The following is a 19,221-nucleotide window of genomic DNA, read 5'->3' as shown; positions in this document are numbered from 1 at the left end:
CCAAGAGAAGTACTGGGGATGATTTGGGTATTTATTGCTGATGGCATTATCATCATTAAACATCCAAAGCCGCAGATCTCATCCGAAGATTTATTACTGATCAAAAGTGTATTAGATCATTAAATACATTTAAATATTGCATTATCAGCAGTGTGAGACTATAACAAAAGGTTCAGCGCTGTTGTGGTAATCAGATATTCTTTTTTAAACACATTGTGCACGAAACATTTTGAACTACTATCATATTTAGACACACAGATATCAAGAATCATATGAGTCTCAACAACAGTGACATGCTTCATACTGCAATGCATGCTGGGAGCTACGGATGAGTTTTATACTATAGTAACTCCCAGAATGCATTGCAGCATGAAGCGAGATTTATCAGACAAAATCATCACAAAACAAGCATCTAATGTTGTGTTTATATTTGGCATTGTGTAACTGCAGTATTGGCTCCAATAGCATTACAATGATCACTTATCCTGAATGTGGATAAGAAGCATGTGCACACGATGTGTGTTGTAAATCACAGAAGGAAATAACAATACATTAATAGGATTCATTAAAGGGACCCACAGGCCAAACAAGATGAGATAACAATATAGGAGTATAATTCATCTAATGAAATTAAGCAACAACGTACATAACCGATCACAAAGAAAAGAGCAACAGCTTCTGATGAGCGGAAGCGTTTTAACAGGACCACCCGCTGAACACCCAATTACTGTTGGTAATAGCATACAAAAATATGATCAAAACACAATGAAAAGAAGAAAGAACAACACAAACATATCCTTCACTCATAATTTCTGCAGAGGAAGTTGAGTAGGTCAGTCTCAGGACGGCTGATCCAGAGCTGATCTCCTCCAGACTGAACTGCTCCAGATCTCACTGTATTCTCACAGTCCTCGTCTCCTGTGCCGTTCCCTGGAGCCCATTTCTGATAGCACACGGTGTCTCCACTCACCCAGTACCAGAGTCCCACAGTGCGGGAGTGACGTAAACCCAACCACACCGCCGCAGTAGACGCCCCTTTAACCACATTCATCATCTCATGCTGCATCTCGTCTGAATGAACCGAGACCAGATCCACATGATTCTGTCTGCAGTATCTCAGAGCTTCAGACCATGTCCGGTTCTCTTTGATCAGAATCAGTTTATCTGGACACAAAACAAACCACAAGCAAAAACTAGAGAGAGATTGATCAAAAACAACATGCAGAACAAACACTGTGGAGGAATCTGTCATGTCAGACATGTAGCGTGAACTTTAAGATATCTGGAGGTGATGGATGGATTGTGTGTGTTTTGTGAGGATCTGCTCACCTTCATGACACACAAAAGGAAATCGGTTGCTGCAAGAGATGTCATTCCATTGTCCCAGAGCCTTCGGTTTGATCTCTGTACAGTTTTCAACACCTCTATAATTATCAGGCTGTCCAGACTTCCAGTATCTGAATGAGGAGTTCCTCTGATCTGACCACTGCCATGAGTCTCTGAACAGGCCGATCCAGACATCATTAGATATGTGACTATCATTGATGAACTTCTGAATATGTTGACTCTCATTCTGGTTCCTCACACTGACCAGATCAATGTGATTCTGTCTGCAGTAACTCTGAGCTTCTCTCCAATTCTTCATCTGATTGACAAAGACGAGTCCTGTGTTCGATTTAAGAAAAACACTTGGGGTTACTTGACTGTAACCCTGTTCCCTGATAAAGCGGAATGAGATGCTGCATAAGCTTATGCAAATGGGGATGTCTTTGACATAACCAGCTGTGAAAATAGTGTGAAAACACATCAATGAAATTGACCCGGGAGGTATTTATAGCCTCGGCCGGTGACGTCATAGGTGCACCTGCTGCACGAGGCTATAAATAGATGAGCTTCAGCTGGAGCAAACCAGATCTTCTTTGTTTGAAGACTAGTCCTGAAGCATCATCAGCACGACCACAGCATCTCGTTCCGCTTTATCAGGGAACAGGGTTACAGTCAAGTTGCCCCAAGTGTTCCCTTTCAAAAGCTACACTCAATGCTGCATAAGCTTATGCAAAGGGAATGAGAATACCCACGCCGCCGTGCTTGATGGTGCCTGGACCCCTTACGGTTGTGTAGGTGTGCACAAGAACGCAAGAAGCCTCGGGCATTAGCCTGTGATATTGACTCAAGGACATGAGAGCCCGGAAGTGGCATGAGCATCCAAGCTATAAAGTCTTATGAATGTGTGCGGAGAGGACCAACCTGCCTCATCACAAACACTTTGTAAGGGAGCACCCCTTGATAACGCAGTAGAAGAGGCGACTCCCCTGGTGGAGTGAGCCCTTAATCCTATAGGCGAAGCTTGACCGTGCGCCTCATAGGCAAGAGCAGTAGCATCCCTGACCCAATGTGACTGTTTGGAGGAGGCAGAACCTCTGTTACGGCCCCCATGGCAAACAAACAGTTGCTCTGACTTACGCCACTGGCTAGTGCTGTGGACGTAGGCCTGAAGAGCATGGACTGGACAGTCGATAAAGTTTCTCCTGATCCGGCATTGTGAACGGCAGAGGGCAGAAGGTTTCAAGAGTGACAGGATGTACAGTCGGTAAAGGAACCTTAGCCAGGTAGTCAGGGTGGGGATGCAAAATCACTTTCACCAAACCTGGGGCAAAGTCTAAGCAGGATGGCGATATTGACAGAGCCTGCATGTCCCCAATTCTTTTCTGAGAAGTTATAGCCATAAGAAAAACCATCTTTAGAGTCAGAAGTTTGTCAGACGCTGAATGTAGAGGTTCAAAGGGGGTCTCAACCAGACCCTCGAGGGCTAAAACTGAGTCCCATGGAGGGATCTTGGTTCTTAATGAAGGCCACAACTGCCTGGCACAACAAAGTGAGCAGGCAGAGGATGCCTCCCAAGCAGCACCCCATCCACCAGGGCGTGGCAAGCCAAAAGAGCGGCCACATAAACCCTGAGAGTGGAGGGGCAAGTGCCTGTTGACAATTCCTTGCAGAGAGTTGTAGCCAAAAGAAAAACAATTCTAAGGGTCAGAAGTCTGTCAGATGCTGACTCTAATGGTTCAAAGGGGGTCTCAACCAGACCCTCGAGGACTAAAGCTACATCCCATGAAGGGATCTTGGTTCTAACAGGTGGCCTCAACCGCCTAACCCCACGAATGAAGCGAGCGAGTAGAGGATGTCTCCCAAGCGGCACCCCATCCACCAAGGTGTGGCAAGCCGAAAGAGCGGCCACATGAACCCTGAGAGTGGAGGGGCAGGTGCCTGATGACAACTTTTCTTGCAGAAAATCCAGAACTGAAGTAACCTGGCAGTTGACTGACTCTACATTGTGTCGTACACCACCTTTCAAAGACACCCCATTTATTAGCATAAACTTTCCGAGTGGAGGAAGCCCTAACACTTAGGATGGTCTCAATAACTGCAGGCGAAAGCCCCGTGTCCCTCAGTTGGTGCCCTTCAGGGGCCAAACATGAAGGTTCCACAGGTCGGGCCTGGAATGGAATATCGTGCCCTCTGCCTGAGACAGAAAGTCCCTCCTCGCCGGAATCGCCCAAGGCGAGCCGTTGAGGAGAGACACTATCTCCGAGAACCAAACCGTGTTCGACCAACGCAGCGCTATCGATAAGAAGCAAGACCCTTGTTGGCGAACCCAGGCTAGAACTCCCAGGAGCAGAGCGACTGGAAGGAGGGCATACAGACGCATTCTGGGCCATATATGGACCATCACATCCAGACCTAGCGGGGCTGGGTGACAGAGAGAAGCAGGGACATTGCGCTGTCTGAGAAGAGGCGAAGAGGTCCACTCCCACTCTGTAAAATCTGATCCAGATCTGCTTGACTACTTCTGGGTGGAGTTTCCACCCCCCCATCTGTAAGTCTGTCTGGACAGTAAATCTGCTCCCACATTCAACCGCCCTTGAATGTACACTGCTCGAGTGAAAGGAACTTGTTCTGAGCCCAGAGAAAAATCTGTATCGCTATTCTGATAGCGTGAGCACAGACCCCCCCCTGGTGATTATATATGAGACTGTACTGTACTGTCAGCTGTACTGTCCACCCTCACTAGGACATGACAGCCCCTCATTTGGGGGAGAAAGTATTTCAGGGCCAGAAATACAGCCATCAACTCGAGGCAGTTGATGTGCCAACTGAGTTGATGACCCTCCCATTCCCGTTGGGCTGGATGACCACTTAAGGCCGCACCCCAGCCCGTCAGGGAAGCGTCCGTCGTTAGCAACTTGCGACGACAAGGTACGCCTAGAGTGGGACCCAAGGCAAGAACCGGGGTCTGAACCACATAGTTAGTGTACAAAGCCACATGGTGCGCCACTTTATTTGCCTGAGGATTGGCCCTAAGTCCTCTGGCTTTGAGCAACATCTGAAACGGTCTTATGTGCAACAACCCCAAAGGGAAACCCATGGATGCTGATGCCATTAGACCTAACACTCTTAGGTGTTGATGATCAGTAAGATCTTGGTCTAGCCTGACTTTGCTCAGGGTATACTGAATGGTCTTGATTCGAGCGGGAAACCATTGTGCCCACCTCGTGACCAAAAACCGAACAAACCCTAGATAAGTCGTTCTCTGGGCAGGAGAAAGAACACTTTTCTTGGTGTTGAGTCTCAACCCTAGAGAAACTAGATGAGCTAACACACTGTCTCTGTGTTGAAGCACCATCTCATGTGATTGTGCTAATTTTAGCAATCGCCTATGTAATTCAAAATGTGAATGCCCCGGAATCCCAATGGAGCCAGTAATACATCCATGCATTCCGTATACGTGCGGTTACAAGGCTAGCCGAATGGAGGACCCGAAATTGGTAAGCTTTTGCCCCCAAGAGCGAAACTCAGGAACTTCCTGTGTTGTGGCAGTCTTTATATGCGAATACATGCGTCCTTCGGATCAATCCTGCCGTATCCAATCATAATGTTGAATATGCGTCACGACCGCCTTCACTGTAACATCTCAACCTTGAATACTTTAACTGCTTCACGGTTTAAGACTCGAAGATCTAAGATTGGACACCCCCCCCCCCACCCTACTGGGGACCAGGAAGTAACTGCTGTCAGTACGAACGCCAACTCCACCTTCACGGAAGTGGAGACCACGCCGTTCAAACACGGAGGACGACAAATAAATTAGTTTACTAATTTTTACCGTGCTTAACACCCATGAAGAAACGCCTGGCAGAAGTTCACATGCTGCCTGAGACTCTGAGAGTGACAATTTTAACACTTCCTGTTGAGGGGATGTTAGACGTTCTATGTCCTGGATGATAGCAGGATTTAAACACTGAACGTCTAACATTTCACTGGAAACCGCTGCCCCCCCGAATCACCAGAGGCGGCGGGGATGGAGTGGTTTTGAGGATAACGGGGTGGGGCGAGCAAATGTTTGACACGCCCTGTCCCGTGGGGGCAGACTGGGCACCAGACCACCGGACTTCTTATATTGATGACAGTCCCGAGGTCTGCCCTGGGTGGTTGTTGAGGATGACGAGCTGGTCCCCAGTCTTTACGAGGGAGAGCACGACTCGCCACACTCTGCTTATTACCCCCCTAAATCTTGAAGGACTGAAGAGAGGTTATGTGGCTGACAGCCCCTCCCCTTGAGTGCATTGAGGAAGAAACTGAGTGAACACTTCCTCATGTTTCTTCCACTCCTTTAAATCTGGCCACTATAGAGTTAACTGAGTCACCAAATGAACCACTCAAATCCTTCAGAAGGTCAGCCTGATATGCCTGCAAGACAGTCATAGTGTGCAGCGCAGCACCAGCCTGTCCCCTTATATTTATAATTCTTATATAAATCATATACAATATATATATTATATGTATATATATATTCTATATAAAATAATATACAATATATAATTCATACATATATAAGCTTTGCCCACGACAGCCAACGTTTATTTTCTACATGGCTTCGTGGGGAGGTATGTCTCTTTAATGAAAATGCTGACCCAGGCGAGAGATAGCTTGTGAGCGTCTCCCACCTGGGTTATTCTCACATATCCACGCGATTTCGCACCCATGATAGTCGAAAATGTCGACGTCAAGGGTACAAAAACACGTGAAGTAAATGTTTTTTCTAGACAGAAACCTCAAGCTCACTACATTCGGGGATCTCTCATTCACGGTACCAGACAAACTGCCCTGGCCACCGCGCGAACAACCACCTCGATAAATTCCTCGTATGGATTCACTATCATGTAAGGAACGATCGCAGGCGGCTGCTCGAGGTCCGCGGACCCAGAGATTCATCATCATTCCCCGCGCGAGCCGAAGAAACGCTGGAGCGCGCTTCGGGATCACGCGGGGAAACATGCATTTGTTGAGCGAGCAAGCGAAAGGGACGGACCCGTCTCTTGCTCGTCAACAAACCCATTCGAGAGCTCCGAACATGGGTGCGGACTGAAAGTAACCCAGACGAACATAAAGCATTCTAACTGTAAAGGCTTGCAATGCTCGCACTCGTCTGACTCAATGCAGCGACCGCATGCTCTTCCCCAAACACACACAGCAATAAACGTGTGCATCCAGTTCTTTTATTTGAAAGAGAACATGGATATACAGCGTTTTACTCTGCTGACTCGTTTCCAACTGATTAGATTTAACTAGAGCTCTTTCCACTAATGTTTCTTTGTAACAGAGATGAGAAAGAGAGAGAGAAATCTGCACACTGCCATGTTGAAAACTAACTCCTAACAAAGATCTCGAGTTGAGTCTTGAAAGAGAGAGAGATTTTATTTATTTTTTTCAGATACTTTGTAACACACCATAACACAGAGTTGGTCTGAAAACAAAAAGACCTGGTTTGCTCCAGCTGAAGCTCATCTAGCAGCAGGTGCGCCTATGACGTCACCGGCAGAGGCTATAAATACCTCCCGGGTCAATTTCATTGACGTGTTTTCACACTATTTTCACAGCTGGTTATGTCAAAGACATCCCCATTTGCATAAGCTTATGCAGCATTGAGTGTAGCTTTTGAAAGGGAACACATGGAGAGTCAGTCAGAGTCACTTTGTTCATTATTCTTACACTGATTTATGGTTTGGATGTGAATAAGAGCAGCGGTGGAGCATCAGAAACACGTGTCATTCAGAGACTGATTCTACAGCTGATGATATTATATTCAGAACATATTCAAATGATTTTGCAGATATAACATTGTTACATTTGTGAATTTTTGTGATAATTTTATTGCATCTTTATATTTCTCCATTATGTTTTATTCCGTGTTTCTCTGTAATACTGGATTCAGACACAAAGGTCTGAATGAGAGAAACATCAAACAGATGAAGATGTTTCACTGCAGGTTAATGTGTTCATTAACTAGTCCTGAGAAATATGCCAAATATTTTCTGTAGACTAATACTACATACAAATGAATATTGTTGCATTAACATTTATGTAGGGTGTCTTTTTTATAGTCTGATTATTGTTATTTTTGTTTAGTATTATTATCTTTTATCATTTTTCATAATTATTTGTATAATGTACAATGTAAAGTCAGGCTGTGTCTGTACATGTGTCCCAAGGAGAGACATGGATGAGCTATATTTGTTACAGGAATGTGCATACATATAGCACATGTTCTCACTGATGCATACAGTAGCATGCATCTGTTCCATGATGTATTGTCAACTGATTCTTTATAAGGAAATTGGATTGTGCAACATATGTAAGCATGAAGTATACACTCTATTTTAAACATAGGACGCAAGTTTCTCTTCCTTCTAAGGAAGTCCCCAGCAAACAGGGGACGTCCCCCGGACGTTGCGAACGTCCGTTTAGGTCCGCCGTAGGTCCGCTTTGTAACGTTCGCTGGCGGACGTTCGGAGGACGTCCCCATTTGATCCGCTTTATAACGTTCGCTGGCGGACGTTCAGAGGACTTCCCCATAATAACGTTCGCTGGCGGACGTTCGGAGGACGTCCCGATTTGGTCCGCTTTGTAACGTTCGCTGGTGGACTTTCGGATCTATATTTGATCCGCTTAACGTTCGCTGGCGGACGTTCCCAGGACATTTGTCCAGGCCAGTTTACGAACGTCTATTTCTCTCCTCACCTGCCATTTCCAAATGGGATAGCAACACTTGCAAAATCCAGTCGCCCATATGCATTGTCTTTTATCATCAGACATGACACAACTCAGACAAACGAAAAATGTAACTAAAATAAACCCGTATTAGATTTAAAAGGGGATTTGTTTATTTCTTAAAATCCATTAAATTAACTGTGATCATGGAACGTATGCAACAAATATATATATAGATATAGATTTGAATGAATTGTAGGTCTGTTACAAATAACTTTCCTGTTACACTTACCAGTATCACTATCATCAAATCGCGAGTTTGTTTTCAGCAGTAATTTAAACATCAAAACACAATACCCTGCAATAATATAATTAAACATAGGCTACAATTTATTATGTATTACACATGCATGAAGGAAATAAGGTTGAATCTCAGGAGCTCTAAAAGAATGAATCGACTTCAACTGAGGAATGCAGCTAAAGAAAACGTGAAGAATGAAAAACCACATTGCTGGAAAGAAAGTGGAAATAACAGGTAAGAAAAATATAATTTTCCTATTTTACCTGGTCAGGTGAAGCGATTTTTCAAGAAAAGCGATTATAGGACACATTTTTACTGTTTAATACTTAGAGCACAAGCTCAAATAACAAAAAAAAAAAATGTTTGTGTTGTTGCCGTTGAAACCGTCTATAGCCACACTGGGAGACACAAGCAAATATCGATCAAATGCACCTGACCGAGTGACGTCATTCTTTAAAGGCACGCGCAGCATGCATCCATGGCAACGCTTAGCTGCGTAGAGACAGTTAACGGTCCTGCCGGATTTCCTCAGAGGCGGCTTTGAGTGCTCTTTCGTCGGTAGAAAAGGTATTTATAATTTTTGATTAGTAGACATTAGCTACCATAACCATTGTTAATCTTGTAATGTTTAAAATATGAAAAATTTACCTTTTAAAACGTTTGCTGAAGTTTTCTATCGTGTAGTAGCCTACAGCTGCTAACCATTAGCACTTCGAAGCTATAACGGTATGTTAAGCTGAAATGAGACGACATTATCTGATATTGACAAATATAGGGATTAAATATCGAACTTTATACAGTAAATATACTGAGTAGAAAGACAAAGCCCAAATTGGGACAACCGTTATCTTCCAATATGCGCTGAATATAATATTAGGCTAATTTGGACCATGGTCTATCGAAATCAAAATAGTCAACAGTCTTTTTTTTCAATGGACAAACGATGATACTGGACATAAAATCATAACACTACTGAATGTGTTCATTTTGTTGTTTTAGTTTAAAAGCCAAGTGGAAGAATTGCCATCGGACCATCGGACTAACCCCACGGCTGACAACCAGAGACGCGCGCACACACACACACACACACACACACACACACACATACACACACGCGCGCGGGGAAAGAGCACATCACCTTTACAACTGTTCAATTAAAATAAATGTACTTTGTTCCTTACAATTCATATATGTCTGTTTTCTTTGGTTTGCCGAAATATAAAATAAAATGCTGCTAAAGTGAAAGTCCCCTAAACGTCCCAAATGACCGCTGGACGTCCTGTGAACGTCCTCATGAATGTCCGGAGGACGTCTTTGAGGACGTTCGCGGGACGTCAAGAGGCCCCTACACATTGACATCCGGGGGACGTTCGCTGAGGCCATTTAGGGGACGTCCTGGGGACCTTTTTTTGTTAGCTGGGTCTCTTCCTAGTCAGATCCTCTATTTCACGAGTTTGTGTGCCCATATATTCTTAGTGAAAGTGGTAAACAGATTTGGCTTGCTGTCTGCTATAGAGGGGCTCGGAGAGGATATTCTACCGGAGCTCCGATTGCCCCCCTATAACAGGCAAAATTGTACAAAAGGAGGAGCAGGGGAGGAGGAGGGATGCTGCAGGAACTAAAAATGGGAAGAGGTAAGCTGCTGGTTTCATATCTTGGAATTAATTGGAAGATTAGATGGGCGTACTCCTCCCGAAATTATGTTTAATAACTTCACTTCACGAGTTTTTGTGCCCATATAATCTTAGTGAAAGTGGTAAACAGATTTGGCTTGCTGTCTGCTATAGAGGGGCTCGGAGAGGAAATTCTACCCGAGCTCCGATTGCCCCAAAAAAACATAAATGCAGAATCAGACAGCAAGCAAGAATTCTGGGATTTAAACTGATTACTTAAGGAATTTGCATAATTATTTCAATAGTCTATAAGACCCCCCAAAATTGGAGAACAGAAGGAATGGGAGACTGCACTGCAGCAGCAGTATTGAGGTAGGCAGGTCACTGCTGTGGTGGTTTACAAACAGGTGAGGTGCTGCGGTGGCAGCATGGATTGAATGGGGCACTGCAGCGGCAGTATCAAATTGGTGGAGAACTGCAGCGGCAGTATCAGGCGGAGCACTGCAGTAGTAGTATCAAACTGGCGGAGCACTGCAGTGGCAGAATCAGATGGAGCAGTACGGCAGCAGCATCAAATTGGCGGAGCACTGCAGCGGCAGCATCAAATTGGTGGAGCACTGCAGCGGCAGAATCAGGCGTAGCAGTGCGGCAGCAGCATCAAATTGGTGGAGCACTGCAGCGGAGGCATCCAAATGGCAGAGCACAGCAGCGGCAGTATCAAATTGGCGGAGCACTGCAGCGGAGGCATCCAAATGGCAGAGCACTGCAGTGGCAGTATCAAATTGGTGGAGCACTGCAGCATCAAGCGAAATCCTGCAGCATCAAGCGAAGCACTGCAGCCGCAGTCTCAAATTGGCGGGGCACTGAAGCGGCAGTCTCAAATTGGCCAGCACTGCAGCGGCATTATCAACAGAAGCACTGCAGCAGCAGTCTCAAATTGGCGGGCACTGCAGTAGCAGTATCAAGTAAAGCCAAACACTGCAGCAGCAGTCTCAAATTGGCGGGCACTGCAGCAGCAGTGTCAAGTAAAGCCAAACACTGAAGCAGCAGTCTCAAATTGGCGGGGCACTGCAGCGGCAGTATCAAGTAAAGCCAAACACTGCAGCGGCAGTCTCAAATTGGCGGGCACTGCAGCAGCAGTATCAAGTAAAGCCAAACCCTGCAGCGGCAGTCTCAAATTGGCGGGGCACTGCAGCGGCAGTATCAATGAAGCAAAGCACTGCAGCAGCAGTATCAAATTGGCGGAGCACTGCAGCGGCAGCATCAAGCGAAGCATGGCAGCATCAGGCGAAGCACAGCAGCATCAAGCAAAGCATGGCAGCATCAAGCGAAGCACAGCAGCATCAGGAGAAACCCGAAAGCGGCGGTATCAAGTAAAGCGAAACCCTGAAGCGGCAGTATCAAATTTGCGGAGACCTGCAGCATCAAGCAAAGTACTGTAGCATCAAGCGAAGCACTGCAGTATCAAGCAAAGCACAACACTGCAGCAGCGGTATCAAATTGGCGGAGCACTGCAACAGCGGTATCAAATTGGTGGAGAACTGCAGCGGCAGTATCAAGTAAAGTCAAACACTGCAGCAGCGGCATCAAATTTGCGAGGCACTGCGGCAGCAGTATCGAATCAAGCGAGGTTTGCAGGCATCGGTTGGATTGAGTTTCGTGGGGCAACCATCTTAAAGAGAAGTGAGTTAGATGGCTTGTTTGATGAGGCTGAGGTCGAAACAAATTTAAGTTTGAAAAGCATCTGAGGACCACCAACCCAGAAGTTTAATTTGATGGTCTGGCAGTCCTTTTGGGCTGCGGTGGTGGCTGCTCCAATGCGGAAGGAGTGAGATGAATACAATTGAGCTTGGATACCAGAGTGGAGAAGGAAAGATATTGATATGGCTGGATGGGTCTCGGGAGATTGAAGATATGGATGAAATGGACGTTTTTAAAATGATCAGTTTGCTGCGTTTGATGAGGAAACGGAATATAAATTCTGAATAGGGAGGAACTGGGGTTGGAACTGGGACCGCCTCCAGGGCTAATGCCCTAAATTTCTTCTAAAATCTGGGAAATGTAGAAATCAAGCTAAAGCTCCACTCTCCTCCTGAAAAAGTCTGTTGGTGCCTCAGTGACAACTTTTTATAGTATCAAACAACTAACTAAAACTAAACTTTTTTAAAATGAACACTTGAAATAAAATCATAGTGATAAAAACTGCCTTAAAAAGACAGAAACCAACTTTGGAAAAATATATATGAAGTGTAATTTGATTGTTTAGTTTAACTCGTGTCCATTAGAATCCACGGAGGGGCGGGACTTATGAGCTATACTGGGACCAACCACCTGGGGGCGAATGAGGCGCGGAGGCTTCAATTATTTACAGGAGTGCTGCAGGCTTGGTGGAGACAGGTGATGGCAGTTGAGAGGGAGGTGAGGAACTATTGAGGAAGCAGAAGCTGGATGGAATAAGGTTGGAGAATAGAACGCTTGGATCGGCTCCAATGGTGGCGGAGAAAGGAAAGAGGGAGGGGCATGACCGTTTGCGGAGGCAGCCTCACGCTTGGGCCTGCGCTGTTAGCGGAAGAGAAATTAATGAGCGGGGGAAGGGAGGGGGGGCATGACCGTTTGCGGAGGCAGCCTCACGTTTGGGCCTGCTCCAATAGCGGAAGAGAAATGAATGAGCGGGAGAAGGGAGGGGGGCATGACCGTTTGCGGAGGCAGCCTCACGCTTGGGTCTGTGCCGATAGCAGAGGAGAAATTAATGGGAGGGGGGCAGGACCGTTTGCGGAGGCAGCCTCACGTTTGGGCCTGCGCTGTTAACGGAAGAGAAATGAATGAGCTGGGGAAGGGAGGGTGGGCATGACCTTTTGCGGAGGCAGCCTCACCCTTTGGGCCTGTGCCATTAGCGGAAGAGAAATGAATGAGCTGGGGAAGGGAGGGGGGACATGACTGTTTGCGGAGGCAGCCTCACGCTTTGGGCCTGCTCCAATAGCGGAGGAGAAATTTATTCCATGGCTAGACGGATTTAACTGAGAATAAAAGGAACAGAAATATTTGAAGCGTGGACAGAAGATGCTATACTCACCTGTGGGAGGAGGAAAGGTAACAGTCACTGTCGGAGAGGCTGTGGAACTATTGCGAGCAGACGCGGAACTGTCTGCGGCCGCGATAGACTGCCGGCCGGATTGAGCAGCGGACGAGAAAAGCTACGGCAGCGGCGGCTGCCAGCTGAAACTGAGGCGGACTGTATGGATCGTGCAGTTGCTTGCGTTGATGTTTGTGTGGTGCTGGGAGGACGCTGAAAGCGGCGTGAGAGTTTTGTTGAAAGCGCACGAGCAGATTGTGAAGCTGCGCTTTTGAATTCCTCTGGGAGAAATGGATACCCACGTTGGATAACGCTTGCCTGAGCGCGTTGACGGACCATTTCTCAACAGGAGGTACTATGGAAGGGCTTGCTGCTGAAGAGGATGACAATGTTATTGATGAATGAAGGCCTTGATGCATCACTACGAGGATCGACCAAGCCCCGTGATGATCTAGATTGAGGAGGAGAGAGGTCTTCTTGAGCAAGGTGTTTTGTGCTGGGCTGTGGTGGAGCTGGGCGATCAACAGGTGAAATGAGCAGCGAAGTCAGTCATGCAGATTTGGACGGGCCAAATGCTGCAGAAACTAAAAATGGGAAGAGGTAAGCTGCTGGTTTTATACCTTGGAATTAATTGGAAGATTAGATGGGCGTACTCCTCCCGAAATTACGTTTAATAACTTCACTAGTAGTATATAACATCCAAATCGAGTGTCCTGCCTCAGATGGGAGACGGGAGAGAGAGACAGGGAGAGGATGGAGAAGGGAGAGGGTAGAGAAACGGAGGAATGGAGAAACATACAGCTGGTATGAGACATTAACTTTTCAATGTCTCTACTATGTCTGACATATAAAAATAATAAATAAGAGATCTCTTGGGAAATGACTGGTATCCGGTCCTGTGATTCAATCATAACGGGGAAAAAGCTGAATTTTCAGATCAACAGTTGTAATGGACAATGTGTGTGTGTGAGCTCACTTAAGGGTTATATCACACAGATCAAGACATTGAGACTTTAAAAAAAAAAAAATACAATCTCCAAAACAAAATGACTATCATATTTTTGTAATATGGGTGAACAATAAAATCACACTGACAGGACGAGAACTGAACTTTGTTCTCAGTTTTGTTCATAAATATCAAGATGGGGAAAGTTGTGTATTATATGTTGAGTTTTTATGTATTCATTAATTTATTACAATTTATGCTAGTCAAAAAAATTGTTTGATATTTTTTAATTCATAATTTACAGTTTAGATTTTACTGAAAATATAATAATTATCTAGGCTTGCTAATGGCAGATTCCCACAATTACCAACAACACAAGATCAACATGCGTTCAATATCAGTTTATTTTCTACAGAAGTTGAAAGTGTGACAAATATCCACAGTCTCCTCTATATTTATGACCACATTAAAAAGTAGAAGTAGTATTGCATTAAAATGTATATTTTTATAAATGAATGTTTGTTGTCATTGTTGCTGCACTTACTGTTGTTAGATGAACTGCAGATGAAAGTCAGGATCTTACTGCATTCCTCATCATGCCATTGTCCATTTCTCATCATTCCACACTTGTCTCTGCCATCAGGTTGTCCAGTAGCCCAGTTCAGATCGAGCGCAGGATCACCTGAAGACCAGTGCCATTTATCAACACCCGTCTTCTGCAGCCCAATCCAGACATGCTGAACACTTCCATTATTCACACTCTTCTTCAGCTCGTTCATGTCGTTCATGTTGTCAACGGTGGCCAGATCTGTGTATTTCTCTCTGCAGTATCTCTGAGCTTCAGTCCAGGTCTTGTTCACGTTTATAAAGTGATACTGACGCTGAATACATTCAGATACGGAGCAGAGAGCTGTGAAAGAGAGGGTTTGATTTAATGCTTTTCATAACAGGGTCAAACCTGATGAAACTATAAACCATAAATAAAACAACAAACACACTCACCAATGAGAAGAAGAACAAAATATAGAGTTTGGTCCATTTCTGAGGAAGAAACACATTTAAAAACTCAGACATCAAACATTCACAGATTCATTTTGGAGTAAAATATGACAGTTCCAGTTTCTTAACAGCTGCATGAATCAAACACACAATCATTCAGACAATATTAACATCTCAAAGTCTAATTGTGTCTGAAGAATGAACATGTGAGTTGTTCTTACTTTAGAGGTCGTGTATTTCTGTCGTGAGTCTGATGTTTCTGTCTGCAGCTTTAAACTACGTGATTATTATATCTGCTCTCATCCCTCAGGGCATCACATCATTTGTTTATTTCTCTAAAACTAATTTTCATATTTTACTTCCTCCTTATTTGTATTTTCTTCTACCTCTCTTTTTTATATTTACATATTGACGTGTGTATCAGTATCAGTTAATCTACAGTTTGTGTAGAATAAAGGCTTAGCAACAATACAGACTAATCAGGAAAATATATACATGTAATCATAATTTATATTTTAATATTCACAGCTAAACAGCTGCTTTAATGTTACTTCTGGACTGTATAGCTCAAGTTACATCCGTATTCAGTTTAGGGTTGCCACCTTTGATTTGTGAAAAACCGGGACACTCAGATAAGAAGTGTTGACACTCAGATTTAAATGTGTTTCTTCCTATATTATTAAATATAGGACAATGCACCATTAAGTAAAATAACAAAAGAGACATTGCCAAAATTTCATGTATTTTCACGTACCTGACATCGGTAATGTGCATGCTTTAATTTTTATTGCAGTAGTAAATGTACCAGATTTATCAACATGGATCATCGTCAGTTAAGCTTGAAGTGTTTGAAATCCTTCCCTTTATTTCACTGAAAACTGGCATATTGTCACAGAATGCAAGTATATGCAACTTTTTGGTGCATTGTTGTACCAAATATAATATAACCAGATGAAAATTGTGTTTATGTTTCAAGTAAAATAATATTGTTAATTACTTAGATAACCTAAATCAACTCATAAAATGTGTATTTACTTTAAAAACACCATACACAATATTCACCATACTTTATCACTCAACTCTTTATTGGAGGATACAGTATACAGTTGATAAAGTAGCATAAAGAAAAATTAGATTCAAGATAAATAAAAATGGGTCTTCAAAAATACATTAAGATCATATTAATCCATTCACAGCTGCTGAAGCCACACAAATGAGTGCCACAGAATCCCATCCAGTCAACTATGATACAGAAAACAGATTTGATATTGTGTTGAAAAATAATGATTCATTATCACAGCTAGACTGGTTTCTTGTTCTTCCCTCTATCATGTTCATGTTCTATCCTGTTCTTCTTCTTCTAAACAGTTTGCCCACTTGTACCCTATAGTGTATAATTGATAAACAGATGATGTGGTCACTGATGTGGTGTAGCCTTTTCTCAACCAGAGGAAGAAGTTGTAACATCCCATTGTCAGGCATTCTCCAGTCCTGGTCTAAAAGTAAAAGAAAAAACAATTCAAATTAAGTTTAATGTAGTCAGGTTAGCATATGTTCTGCATGATTTAAGCAGTGGTTGGCTACTCTGGGCCTCAGTGTCCACTGTCCTGCAGATTTAGCTCCAACCCCACCTGCCTATAATTATCTATAAGTAAACCTGAAGACTTTAGTTACAAATTTCAGGCTTGCTCGATTGGGCTTGGAGGTAAACTCTCCATTTTAAAAACATATTTTAGAAAGGCATGGTCTCTTCTTACCCTTTGCCAGTGATGCTAGATTTCTTTTTAAGACAACATACTCTTCTGTCACTTGTTTCAAGAGCATCACTTGTGATAGCCTGCACAATGTAAAATCGTTCAAATACGGCAATACAATAGGTACAGAGGCACAGACTTACCATGCTTATGAAGCACCCATGGCCATGCATAGTTCTCAGAGACTGGAGTTTTTGCCTCTTGTATTCCTCCTTGGCTTCCTGTAGAATCTTCTGAAGTGTGTGCCTTCTCTTGCTATCCATCTTAAAACATAAATGCAATGTGTTTTAGTCTGTGGAGTATAAAGCCTTGTTTCAAGCCAAAAAAACTAACCAGATATTTCACATAATTCAAAGAACATTTACTATTTGATTCCTAATATATAACCCCGGCGCTACGTCATATTCTCGCGCATGCGTCGTGGAGGCACACACGGAAGACAAGGAGAGATTGAATAAAGTCGTTATTTAGATTTTTTTTTGCGCACAAAAACTATTGTTGTCGCATCGTAAAATTATTGTAGAGTCACTGTGGTGAGATGGACTTTGTAACGACGTTTTAAGTGCCTTTTATGGGTCTTGGGAGTGTAAATATACTGAATGCCAATGGAGGCCTATCTGAAGCCTTTCTCAGCCATCAGCTTTCAACAAAAATATCTTAATTTGTGTTCCGAATATGAACGGAGGTCTTACGGGTGTCGAACGACATGAGGGTGAGTAATTAATGACAGAATTCTCATTTTTGGGTGAACTAACCCTTTAAGCAACGTCTCAGACAGCGCGTGATCCTGAATTCAGTTCTTCAGCATCTTATATGGCCATATACATACAAAATTGTCAAAATGCCTGTCTTTGTGAGTATTCATGTGAACACAGTCTGTAATGTCATAAATGGACTAAACAGTTAAGAGAGAAAGTGTTAGTAACAGTATAATAGATTTGTGCAGCGCTTAAAGTGACAGCAGCTTAAGAAACCTGTTTCTGTAATTACATTGAAATATTATTTATTTATTTTGCGCACTTAAAGAATTATCGTACCGTATATCGAATATGGCATTACATAACAAGTAATCGCATATTGCATTTTTCTTTAATATCGTGCAGCCCTATCGCTGCGCCACTGAATGTGTATGTTGCTGTGTCTGTGAGTTGCTTGGCGACCATTCCACTATCGGCAGAAAAGTAATATTTTTATGAATATATTTAGTTTCTTGTTTATTTGCTTTGTTTTATTTTATGAAATATTGCTGCATATAATGAAATAACCGTTTTATAAAAGCAATACCCCCTGTGAAGCTGTGGTTTACAGTGATTTATATCTGCTAAGGGGTAATCTGCTCCGCATCATGCCTAACAACAGTTAGTGGTTGTAGATTCACTGTAAACCACGGCTTCAATGGGCTTATTGCTTTATTTTGTTGTTGCCATTCCAGGATGTCGATGCCCCCTTGCTACTAATGTTTCAATATAATACAAACTTTGTCTGAAGATCGCATCAATGAGTGATGCTGTAACATTACAGTAGTTATTTTGCCTGCATGCTGCTAGAGTACCATGTATGATTTACTGTCACCAAACTGCAAAATTAATAAAGGGAGACTTTATCATAATATCTTTCAGTCCTGAATCCTTGCGAACCAGCTGAGGAGGTACCCATGGTGACGGAACAAAACTTGTCTCAACACTTACTTGGTAGAATGACTCCTTATTTCAATCAAATTAACAGTGTGAAAGGATTGTTTGTTACTCCACTATATTGTAGCCCAGTTGTTTAGTCTTTCCAGAACCACAATGGAGTCTTTGTAGAACCAGTAAATAGCTTTTTTCATGTCCCTCTTTCAGACAGTGAGATTTAGAAACTGCAGGAGATTCTGGCAACAACTGTTGAAGCTTCAGATGGTCCATCAACATCAACATCATGGAGCTTGCGCCAGTCTGCAGCCCAAGATGAGTGGCAGAACGCAAGGCCTTACCACCTGGACTGGTTGTTGTTGTCCAGAGTGGTCAAGGAAAAGAAATGCAGTCAGTGCTCATCTCCTGCCATCATTCGCTGCAGACACTTCATGCCTGAAGAGTGGCTGTGTATGGAGTGTGATTTTAATTTGCCACCAAAAACAAGTACTCCCGAACAGGGAATCCTGCATTGATGCATTTTACAGGCCCATTCCGCCAACGGTGTGCTGTGTGAAAGAAAATGGCAGATATACACTGAAAAATAAGGTACTGCTCTGCACTAAACCTATTTTGGTCAAATTGTTTGTGTGTGAACTTAGTATAAGTGTTAGAATTTACTTAATCAGACAGTCCCTCTTTAAACGCTTTTCAAAATAGTGTAATTTTCTTTTTTTTTCTTTTTTTTCGGCTGTTGCCTACAGTGAGACCTGACCGACTGTGCACCTGTGACCCTACAGACATAACAGAATCTGCTGGCAGAGCAACTATTTTAATTTGCATAAATGGTAGGTGGGTTGTAGCCTTTATTGTTTGGTT

At 43.4% G+C, this 19,221-nt stretch overlaps 1 protein-coding gene across 1 annotated transcript; it reads right to left on the bottom strand.

Moving 5' to 3' along the window:
• Positions 1–14: 14 nt before the first annotated feature.
• Positions 15–15,018, bottom strand: LOC307120250 (C-type mannose receptor 2-like; the record flags this gene model as incomplete). Its single annotated transcript, XM_079807173.1, has 4 exons — positions 15–1,164; positions 1,330–1,665; positions 14,524–14,889; positions 14,982–15,018. 4 exons carry the CDS (start codon positions 15,016–15,018, stop codon positions 800–802), a joined length of 1,104 nt encoding a protein of 367 aa, XP_079663299.1. The 3' UTR covers positions 15–799.
• Positions 15,019–19,221: the final 4,203 nt, after the last annotated feature.

Source organism: Gobio gobio (genome assembly GCF_949357685.1).
Source record: "Gobio gobio genome assembly, chromosome: 2".
Classification (NCBI taxonomy): domain Eukaryota; kingdom Metazoa; phylum Chordata; class Actinopteri; order Cypriniformes; family Gobionidae; genus Gobio; species Gobio gobio.
Note: the sequence above shows the minus strand (reverse complement) of the source record. Positions and strands in the feature narration are given on the sequence as shown.